The 12,002-nt window shown below is 47.0% G+C and overlaps 1 protein-coding gene across 1 annotated transcript in view; it reads right to left on the bottom strand.

The window, feature by feature from the left end:
* The window catches only part of LOC106607262 (synaptic vesicle membrane protein VAT-1 homolog), a 40,118-nt gene extending 36,914 nt beyond the window's left edge, over positions 1 to 3,204 (bottom strand). The window contains exon 1 of the mRNA XM_014204055.2: positions 2,445 to 3,204. Coding sequence (XP_014059530.1) covers positions 2,445 to 2,864 — 420 coding nt within the window. The 5' untranslated portion in view covers positions 2,865 to 3,204. The remainder of the gene's footprint in view (positions 1 to 2,444) is intronic.
* Between the last annotated feature and the right edge of the window lie 8,798 nt (positions 3,205 to 12,002).

Here is a 12,002-nt window from a genome sequence, read left to right as displayed (position 1 = left end):
TTTGTGCTTGAATGGCTCTTGTTGACATGGTGCCAATACAACAATTGCAGAGTGTTCTTATTTTAATTAGTCTAGACTTGGGTAAATTTGCCTTTGCGTCAATGAGTTTTGTAACAAAAGGTTCCTAAATTGTTTAAGAGCAATAAAGGTTTACAACAGGGTTATAACATCAGAACATATGATTGGTGTTGTAAAAATAGCAATGCATATGCATCAAGTCTTTGTGCTTAGTGAACCTTATGGATTTGTCATAGAGTTTATCTGTGATGGTGTGCGGTCTCAGGTTCAAATAATATAGCAACAATATCTCTAGGCTACTATATGTCTAAATTGTGATCTTGTTATAAATGTAAGAGATTTAAAGGGTCATTAGGCACAATATGTTGCTATTAGCGCCATTGAAAGGATGTGGTTGGTGTTGCCATGCCGTCAGTAATGTAACTGGCAGTGAAACGTGACTCATCACACTATTCAAACAAGGAGAGGTAGCCTGGAATGATCAATGCATAGGCGATGTTATTATCATACAAGTAATGCTGATTATATGACAATGGATTTCTGTGAAGCTGTCCCACTGTAGCTCAGTTGGTAGAGCATGGCGCTTGCAACGCCAGGGTTGTGGGTTCGATTCCCACGGGGGGCCAATATATAAAAATGTAATAAAAATGTATGCACTCTACTGTAAGTCACTCTGGATAAGAGCGTCTGCTAAATGACTAAAATGTAAAATTTAAATGTAAGCTATACGATAGATAAGCAGATAAGCAAAATAATACAGTCCTTTCAAAATATTCATAGTACAGAAATACACTGAGTGTACAAAACATTAAGAACAACTGTTCTTTCCATGACACAGACTGACCAGGTGAAAGCTATGATCCCTTATTGATGTCACCTGTTAAATCCACTTCAATCAGTGTAGATGAAGGGGAGGAGACATGTTAAAGAAGGATTTTTAAGCCTTGAGACAATTGAGACATGGATTGTGTATGTGTGACATTCAGAGGGTGAATAGGCAAGACAAAAGATTTAAGTGCCTATGAAAGTATCATAGTCTGGGCCAGGCACACTGGTTTGTGTCAAGAACTGCAACTCTCCAGTGTATTTCATGCTCAACATTTTCCCGTGTGTATCAAGAATGGTCCACCACCCAAAGTACATTCAGCCACCTTGACATAACTGTGGAAAGCAAAGGAGTCAACATGGGCCAGCATCCCTGTGGAACCCTTTCGACACCTTGCATTGTCTATGCCTCCACGAATTGAGGCTGTGCTGAGGGAAAAGGAGGGTGCAACTCAATATTAGGAAGCTGTTCCTAATGTTTGGTATGCTCCGTGTATACCCTAAAAACAGATGCTGTTTAATGGGCGTTGTATGCAGAATATAGCAGTATTAATTTTAAATCGATAAAAAAAATCACAAGATTGAATGGTTGGGGATTTGTGACTTCCCCAAAGACATGTCTGTTGACGAAAATCGCGAGTAATCATTTCAATTTTCGTCTTCTCATAGTCTTGCGCCTCGCCCTTTCAGTTCGCTTAGTGCGTGAGCCACTGTCGCTCTCCGTAACAAAGGCAACGGTATCACTACTGCGTGGCGTCGCCCCCCCCCTTGATGTTTCTATCACCTAAACGTAGAGATAGCATTGTAATCTCTCCAAATCCACAGAACCGAGTGCTACATGCCATTCAGCAGGGTAGTTGTCTAGCCGCTGGCGCGACTCCCAATTTCAAGCTGTCAATCTCCCGTGCGCAAAGCAACTGATTTTTATTGTCGGTAGACGAGGGGCGCTGGCTTCATTGAACTCACTGCCAATTAAACAATTTCGTCCTTTGCTGGAAGATTTTTTATTTTTTTTGAAATGCACTGCTCGGCTTGTAAATTTCCACTCAGAAGATTGAGTGAGTACTCTAGTGCTCTCCATTTACGCACCAGTGACTGGGCTTGCAATAACCCTCCAAAGCATTAGGAGGGAAATTAGGCTACATTATTCTTGTAAGCTATCATTGTTCCAACTCTCTGGTCGTTTTGAGACTTTGGACAAATAGACAGTCTTATTTTGAAATCAGACAACATTAATATTCAAATGTATTGGTCTGGGCTTTTAGTGTTGAATGTGGTGATGATGATGGCGATGCTGGTAATAGATGACTAACATGAACACATGTGAGACGGAATTGTCAGTTCAAATCAATAGCAAAGACTGACACGCCCTAAATCAAACAGCTTCCTGATATGAACCCAAATATCTCAAGAAATTAGAAATGTGCTTTCTTTGGAACAAAGTAGCCGACAACATATTATTGGTCATGGAAATTGTCAAATGGTCAGGTTTACTAGGCAATCATACGAGTAGGCTAAATCATTTCTAGGACAGTGGCTTCAAAAGCAGGTGAAATGAGAGAGATGGAGAGGAGATAGCGGAGAGGATGCGGCGCGCTTACCTTTCTATCCGTCACCTCTTCTCCCACAGCCTCGATTTCCCCGGAGCACTCCATCCCCGGCGTGACAGGCGGGGACGGCAGCCGGTCGTACAGACCCTGCCGGGCCAGCAGGTCGGCAAAGTTCAGCCCGCATGCCTTGACCCGCACCATGACTTCTCCGGCCTTGAGTGCCGGCTTCCCCTTCTTCACCTGCAGTTTCACCTTATCATAGCCCCCGTAGCCGGAAAGAACCAGGGAGCGGTAGGTGAACTGCTCTTCCTCGGGGACCTTCTCGGTCGCCGCCGGTGTGGCTGCCGCCTCGGTGGAACTGACTGGCGGTGACTCCGGCTTGGACTCAGCTTTCGGCTCCTCGCTGGGTTTATTCTCTTGCTTTTTTTCCTCTGCGTTTTGCTGCTGAGCAGGTGCATCATCGCCAGACATTGTGAAGAGTATTAGTAGACAGCGACAAGTCTTGAAATTAAACGTTCACTTCTTGTTTATCCTCTTGTCTTTAGGAGCTTTGCTGTAATGAAGCGTTGATGAGTCCGATCTGAGTGATTCAGGAGCAAAGAGAGAAGAAAAAAACGGATTCTCAGAGCTTCTTCAGCAGCCTTGCCTGAGGACACAGACCCGAGTCAATGAGAGCTTCAGCTGAGGAAAGAGCAGGCTGCCTCGCAACGGCTAAAGTGGACAGAGGTTGTCAACTCCGCGCTCTGACAGTGTAAGTGAGTTGGACGAGAAGGAGGCAAGCTAGAAAACCCGGAGAGCGGATTTACTGAGGAGGTGGAACGACAAGTGGATTTTATAGAGAAACTGACTGTGTCCGCCTATGCACATTTCGGCATAGCCAGGGGCGGACTGGGACAAAAATTCAGCACTGGCATTTCACCCCCACCCCACAGGCAGTATTTGCTAATGTCAAATAACATAAGCAACTATAGTACAGCGTTTCTCAACCTTTACTCTACTGTCTGTCTGTGTATGTGCTTCTTGTTCTCCTCTGTTGTCACTGTCTGTCTTTGCTTCTCCTTGTGTACATTGTTTTCCTCATTTATCTACACACCATAACCCATAATGACAAAGCACAAAGAAGTTTTTATAAATGTTTGCAAATGTGTATATATATATATATATATATATATATATATATATATATATATATATATATATATATTTTTTTTTTAATACCTTATTCACATAAGTATTCAGACCCTTTGCTATGAGACTTGAAATTGAGCTTAGGTGCATCCTGTTTCCATTGATCATCCTTGAGATGTTTCTACAACTTGATTGGAGTCCACCAGTGGTAAATTCAATTGATTGGACATGTTCACCGGACGTGCTTGTTGCACCCTCGACAACTACTATGATTATTATTATTTGACCATGCTGGTCATTTATGAACATTTTAACATTTTAACATTTTGACCATGTTCTGTTATAATATCCACCCTGCACAGCCAGAAGAGGACTGGCCACCCCTCATAGCCTGGTTCCTCTCTAGGTTTCTTCCTAGGTTTTTGGCCTTTCTAGGGAGTTTTTCCTAGGGAGTTTTTCCTAGCCACCGTGCTTCTTTCACATGCTTTGCTTGCTGTTTGGGGTTTTAGGCTGGGTTTCTGTACAGCACTTTGAGAATATCAGCTGATGTACGAAGGGCTATATAAAAATAAATTTGATTTGATTTGATTTGATTTGGAAGGGCACACACCTGATTCGGAAGGGCACACACACCTAAGGTCCCACAGTTGACAGTGCATGTCAGAGAAGAAAACTATCCATGAGGTCGAAGGAATTGTCCGTAGAGCTCAGAGACAGGATTGTGTTGAGGCGCAGATCTGGGGAAGGGTACCAAAACATTTCTGCAGCATTGAAGGTCCCCAAGAACCATCAAAACTGAGCAATCGGAAGAGAAGGGCCTTCGTCAGGGAGATGACCAAAAACCCAATGGTCACTCTGACAGAGCTCTAGAGTTCCTCTGTGGTGATGGGAGAGCCTTCCAGATGGACAACTACCTCTGCAGCACTCCACTGATCAAACCTTTATTGTAGAGTGGCCAAACAGAAGCCACTCTTCAGTAAAAGGCACATGACAACTCGCTTGGAGTTTGCCAAAAGGCACTTAAATGACTCTCAGACCATGAGAAACAAGATTATGTGGTCTGATGAAACCAAGATTGAACTCTTTGGCCTGAATGCCAAGCGTCACGTCTGGAGGAAACCTGGCACCATCCCTACGGTGAAGCATGGTTGTGGCAGCATCATGCTGTGGGGATGTTTTTCTGCTGCAGGGACTGGGAAACTAGTCAGGAAAAGATGAATGGAGCAAAGTACAGAGAGATCCTTGATTAAAACCTGCTCCAGAGGGCTCAGGACCTCAGACTGCGGGGGAACGTTTACCTTCCAACAGCACAACGACCCTAAGCACACAGCCAAGACAACGCTGGAGTCGAACACCCAATCAAACATCTCTGGAGAGACCTGAAAATAGCTGTGTAGCAACGCTCCCCATCCAACCTGACAGAGCTTGAGAGGATATGCAGAGAAGAATGGGGGAAACACCCCAAATACAGGTGTGCCAAGCTTGTAGTGTCATACCCAAGAAGAGGCTGTAATCATTGCCAAAGGTGCTTCAACAAAGTACTGAGTAAAGGGTCTCAATACGTATGTAAATATCGTATTTAAGTTATTTTTATTTTTAATACATTTGCAAACATTTCTGAAAACCTGTTTTGCTTTGTCATTATGGCATATTGTGTGTAGATTGATGAGGTAAAAAAAAAACTATTTCATCCATTTCGGAATAATTATAATGCATATAATATAGAGCGAAAACATCAATAAACTGGCAGTACATGTCTCCAGCTCTCTCTCTCTTTTCTCCCAATGTCCACTACACTTGACTGCTGCAGCTGAGCTGTCTGTTCTGTGCTGGGTAACACTTTATTTTAAGAGTCCATAAAAAAATCATTGATAAGGCATCAACAAAACGTTTTCTCACCATTTATTAATCATGACTTCCCCCTTATAAATACTAGTAAGGTTGTTATTCGCACATGAATATATATTTTCTTAAACATCCTGTGTTGTGTGCTTGTTATTTTACCAGGTACTGCAGGAATGTCTACCAATGGCATGCCCATCTTTTGTGAGAATGGTAATGGTAATAAATGGTTTATTATGGACCCTTAAAATGAAGTGTTACCCATCATAGTTGTGAATGAATACCTTATGACAGCCTAACACAATATTTTAAATTAGAGCATGTCGAGTGTCCCCCCTACTGACTTAGCTTCGTGTTTAAATATTAGGCTACATTTAATTCAATAGAAGAAAACAGAGAGAAAGAGAGTGAGAGAGACTGCCAGTTTGTTAATGTTTTGATTGTATAATACAGCCAATGGCTACATTAAGGAACGGGCAGTCTCCTTCTCTCTATGTTTTCTTCTATTGAATTCAATATTCAACCTTGTGTGTTCGTCAAAGAACGATGCCGGGACTAGTTTATGTGGATGCGGATAGATTTCCAGCGATGGGCTTCGTTTGACAGTGTCGTGCGCGTATATTTCTGCCAAGAAGTGACAGGCCTTTCAGCAAATGAAATAAGGGGGATATAGGTGGGACTTTCCAGCCTTCAGTGGCAGTGGCTATGTAATGTAATCCAACATGAGAGTCTGTAAGTGCAACATTTAATAAAACAACAAACATGGAACTAGACAACAGAGGGACGGCCCCTAGGACAGCCCCAACAGAGGGACGGCCCCCAACCAGAGGGACGGCCCCTAGGACGAGGAGCGGGCCGGTCCGGGCGGCGAAGGTGGAAATCGCGGATGATGATCGGGTTCCAGAATGTCCTCCATCAGAACCCAACAACCCCCCCCCTCTGGGCCATACCCCTCCCTGTCCACCAGGTACTGGAGCCGACCCCCATGACATCGGGAGTCCAGTAGAGATCTGACGGCATAGGCCGGACCTCCCTCGATGTCCAGGGGGGTGGATGTGTGTCGTGAGGGACAGCATCAGCTATGGGACCAGGAACCACCGGCCTGAGAAGGGAGACATGAAAAGAAGGTGAGATACGGTAGTCATTGGGAAACTATAACCTATACGCCACCTCGTTGACCCTCCAGAGAACTTTGAACGTCCCCACAAACCGGAGGCTCGACTTCTTGTAGGGCAGGCGGAGTGGGAAGTTCCTGGTAGAGAGCCAGACACATTCCCAAGGGTGGTACACAGGGGTCGCACTGCTTTGGCGGATGCCTGCTCCTTTTGACTATGGACGGTGCACTGGAGTCTCACGTGAGCGTCGCTCCACACTTCTTCTGCGCGCCTGAACCACTCATCAACCGCAGGAGCTTCGGTCTGGCCTGGGGTCCACGGAGCCAGGGCCGGCTGAAAACTTAGAACACTGGAAGGGGGTCAACCCAGTGGAGGAGTGACGTAGCAAATTCTGGACGTACTCTGGCCATGGGAGGAATCGAGCCCACCCTCCCTGCCAGTCCTAACAGTGACTCCTCAGGAACCTCCCCAGCTCTTGGTTCATCCTCTCCACCTACCCATTGGACTAAGGCCTATACCCAGAAGTGAGGCTGACCGTGATACATAGCTTCTCCATAAAGGCTCTCCATACCCGTGATGTAAATTGGGGGCCACGGTCAGAGACAATGTCCTCCGGAAGGCCATAATGCCGGAAGACCTGCTGGAATAGTGCTTCAGCAACCTGGAGAGCAGTAGGGAGACCAGACAGAGGGATTAAACAACAGGATATTGAAAATCTATCCACAACCACGAAAATGGTGGTGAAACTGTCAGAGGGGAGATCAGTAGCAAAGTCAATGGGTAGATGGGACCAGGGACGCTGAGGCACGGGAAGGGGAAGGAGCTTCCCAGCTGGAGCGTTCCGGGGGGATTTGGTTTGGGCACATACGGACAGGAGTTGACATAGCGAGTGACATCCTGCGCCAAGGTGGGCCACCAGTACTTCTCAGAGATGGATTGGGTAGTGCGAGAAATACCTGGATGTCCAGCGACAATGGCTGTGTGTGCCCAGGTCAGCAGCCAATCCCTTATCCCTTTGGGAACGTAGATGTACTCGGGAGGACAGATAGTGGGTGCGGGCTACCTCTCCAGAGCCTGGCGAATGTCCACATCTATGTCCCAGTCCACAGGAGCTACGACTCAGGAGGATGGGATTATAGCTGCATTCTGTACAGGACCCTCTCCCGAATCGTAGAGACGGGACAGGTCATCGGCTTTGGTGTGTTTTTAGCCTGGGTGATAGGTCAGCGTGAAGTGTCACGGCTCCTCCTCTGCAGTGCAGGGGTGGTTCCCCCTGCAGGCAGAGGAGGGTCATTAGTGATTGCAGCTGGTGTGATTGGAGCCACCTGGGCTCAGGGTATTTAACCAACTGCTCCACTAACCTCTCTCTGGTCTGGCTGGTCTGGCTGGTCTGTCGGGTCTGGCTGGTCTGGCTGGTCTGGCTCCTCGCTGAGCTTCTGGCTCGCTGGACTTGCTCTCTCTTTCTCCCTGCTCCTCCAGGTATGATCCGGTTTTGTTTGTTCCTTTGTTGATGTATTTAGTTTCCACTCAGTCATGTTTACACATACATATTCACGCATCCATGCACCTTACATTATGACATTTCCACACCTCATTCCTTTTTCTTTGTTTATAGTTAATAGTTTTGTTTTATAATAAAGAACGTTTTGAATTGGCCTATACCAGTTGTCGATGTCCTCTCATTTTTGCCACAGGCTATGAGCCGGCCTGTGACAGAAGTCAAACCTTTCTTGGCGCGGATTCAGTCTCCTTGCTGTCCGTATGTACTCCAGGTTAGGATGGTTGGTGAGGATGACGAATGGTTCCTTGGCGCCCTCCAGCCTGTGTCTCCACTCCTCTAATGCCAACTTCACCGCCAGGAACTCTCAATCACCGACATCGTAAGACCTCTCTGCAGGGGACAGCTTCTAAAAGGCTGACCACACCGCTCGCAACGCGTGTGCGAGCATTGCAAAATAAATGTAGAAATCTGTTATTCAATTATTGCACCCACACTGCTCGCGTGCGTCAACAAGCGTCTGCGTTGCCAAGGGCTAAAATAGAAGTCATTCCTATTTCTGAAGCAGATAGCGCTGCAAGTCCTGCCTCTCCCATCTCCTCATTGGTTTATAGAAACAGGTACCCACGTGCCATCTCCTCATTGGTTATACCCACGTGAGTGATTGAAAGACGAACTGTTGTCGATTGTTGTGGTAATACTATGAAAGTTTAGATGCCAATCACCATATAAGTTAAACAATGAAAAAGCCTGGAAGGAGGAGAGATGACTAGAAACGATTCGGTTGACCGTTTTTATGTATGGATTAATTGTTGCATCTACCTTGTGCATTTCAGGTAAAATAACAACCTAATGTTTATATCCCAGGACAAATTAGCTAGCAACAGCAAGCTAGCTAAATAGGACAAATTAGCCAGCAAGTGCAAGCTAAATTGCCATAAATGTTTAATGCTTTTCGACCTGTCCCCAAATTAATGTCATTGGTTCAGAGTTTGTTTTGATATTTTAACCTGCGTGTCGTGATCGCGTTTGATGTAGGGGGACAAAATACATTTATGCACGATGGTGCACGATGGCGCACACACGCAGCCGGTTTGGGTTCCGTGTTAGAGTAATGTGCACACGGATACAATTTCTGTGGATTACTCTGTCGTTGAGACAGAACTGCCCCCACACCCACCTCTGAAGTGTCCACATCTACCACAAAGGAGATCATGGGATCTGGGTGTTTGAGCACTGGGGCGCAGGTGAAGCGTCCCTTGACTAACTGGAAGGCCTCGTCGGCTGCTGGGCTCCACACCAACCTACGGGGATCACCCTTGAGGAGAGAGGTGAGAGTGGTGGTGACAGAGCTGAAGTTCCTGATGAAACGGAGGTAGAAGTTGGCAAACTCCAGAAATCCTTGTAACACCTTTTTGGTGGTTGGGACTGGCCATGACCTGACCGCATCTACTTTCTTGTCATGCATCCTCACTCCCAGCGGGCTGATTTGGTAGCCTAAGAAGGAGACAGCCTTCTGATGAAATTGGCACTTCTCAGCCTTGATCAACAGGTGGTTAGCCAGGAGGCGTTCCAGGACTGCTTGAACGTGAGCGATGTGATCCTCCAGGGTAGCCGAGTAGACCAGGATGTCATCAATATACACGACCACCTGGCATCCGAGCATGTCCCTGAACACTTCATTAACGAATGCCTGGAACACTGGTGGACCATTGGCTAAGCCAAATGGCATCACCAAGTACTCGTAGTGGCCAGACATTGTGCTAAATGCAGTCTTCCATTCATCCCCCTCCCGGATGCGGATGAGATTGTATGCACTCCGCAGGTCCAGTTTGGTAAAGAACCGGGCCCACGGAGCTGTCCGATGGCTACCGGCACCAACGGGAGAGGTTAACGGTACTTTGTGGTGATTTCATTGAGTCCTCTGTAATCAATACATGGACGTAACCCTCCATCCTTCTTGACCATGAAGAAGAAACCAGCCGACGCAGGAGAAGTGGACGTGCGGATGAAACCTTGTTGGAGCGCCTCTTGGATGTAATCGTCCATGGCCTGGGTTTCAGCCACCCACAGGGGATGGGGAAGCAGGTCCTCCGGCAATTGGGTGACCAGTCCGATTCTCATTCTCGACCGAGATGGTGAGGTTATGGCATTGAAGCCAAGGGAGGCTGAGGATGATATTGTGAACTGGTGCACTGGTGATGAAGAAGGGGATGTTCTCCTGATGAATGGACTCCACGGTGGGAGTGAGTGGTTGGGCGATGTGTGTGATGGTTCCGGATCCTAGTGGCCGATTATCGAGGGCTTTAACCAGGAAAGGAGAGGAGAGCGGGTATGAGATGATGTTAGGAGAGGAGGCAAGGCTCTGGTCAATAAAGTTCCCTGCGGCACCGGAATCCACTAACGCTGTAGACACAGTACAAGAGGGACAGTTAACTAGTGTGATAGACATAAAAATAGTTTAGCAGAAAGTGATGAAAATAGAATACTCACTCCTGCCCCAGGAGGTGGAAGATCACGTGACCGTCTCTCTGCTCTTGTGGATCCCTGATTAGGAAGTGCCGGATACCGCTGGAGCTTGTGCCCTCCATGACCACAACACAGACAGAGCCCCAACTGTCTCCGTCTCCGTCGCTCCGCCGCGGGGAGGCATGTGACCCCACCTCCATGGGTTCAGTCTCTAATCTAGAATGTTCACTGAGGGAGGGAGAGAAGCGATGAGAGTACCTACGTTCCCGAAGTAGGTTATCCAGACGGATGGCCCTCGCAATGAGTGCGTCCAAGAAGAGGTTGTCATTTCGACAGGCAATTCCGTCTGGACCTCCTCGCGCAGACCTCTTCTGAATAGCGTACGAGGTGCCGGCTCGTTCCATTCGCTGGATGCTGCTACTTTCCGGAAGGTGAGAGCGTACTCAGCAGCCGTCTGGTCCCCTTGCCGTAATTGGAGTAGGCGCTCTTCCCCCTCTCTGCCCTCTGGGGGATGATCGAATATGCATTTGAACAGAGCCATGAACCCCTCATATGAATCTAGCTTCTCCTCTCCCAGGCGTCCTTGGCCCATTCCAACGCCCGCCCAGTCAGCAGAGAAATAACAGTGGCAACCTTGGACCTCTCGGTGATGGGGGCTCCCATCTGGTGCGTAAAGTAGATGGAGCACTGAAGTAGAAAGCCATGGAATTTAGATTGGGTGCCGTCATATTTATCCAGGAGGGTCAAATGGGCATTGCTGACCTGAGCGGGTTGCTGAATGGGCTGTTGTACTGGCTCACTGGGTCGATTGGCCTGTAGAGTATCCTCCGCTAGTTGACGGCAACACCTCCTGGGTATGTTCGAGACCTTGCACACTACGAAGAACTTCTTCCATAGCCGTCTCCAGTTGTGCCAGCTGGTCATTGTGTTGACGTAGAAGGTATCCCTGCTCGTCGACCGCCTGGGAGATATTCTGTTTTCCTGCTGCTTCCATTGTTGGAGTCAGACTTATGTAACTGAGACGCTGAGAGTCGAGAAGCAGGTGCAACTTTTAATTAAACAACAAACATGGAATGAGACAACATAACAGTAGCGTCTACGCATAATAAACACAGGAACAATACTGACTGGGGAAAGAACCTAAGGGAGCGCCAGATAGGGGAGGTAATACGTGAGGTAATGGAGTCCAGATGTGCCTCATGATGACGTGCAGGTGGGCATAGTGATTGATGCCAGGTGTGCGTAATGATGGATCCCAGGACCGATGGTTAGTATACCGGTGACGTCAACCGCTGGAGGGGAGGAGAGGGACTAGAATTGACAGAGTCACTTGTTACAACAGCTCATAAACCCACTAGCTGGGCTAAAGAGACTGAGATTCAGAAGAGAATAAACATTGGTAAAACAATTAAAATACACAAGGTCAAATTGACCTTTATTGTAATACATGATGAATTGTGTTTAGTAAAATGCACTGTATACAGCATATGTCTAGTAGATGCTATTGCTTTACCTACAGTACCAGTCAAAAGTTTGGACACACCTCAATCAATGGTT

The sequence above is a fragment of the Salmo salar genome, chromosome ssa06 (assembly GCF_905237065.1).
Source record: "Salmo salar chromosome ssa06, Ssal_v3.1, whole genome shotgun sequence".
Lineage (NCBI taxonomy): Eukaryota > Metazoa > Chordata > Actinopteri > Salmoniformes > Salmonidae > Salmo > Salmo salar.
Note: the sequence above shows the minus strand (reverse complement) of the source record. Positions and strands in the feature narration are given on the sequence as shown.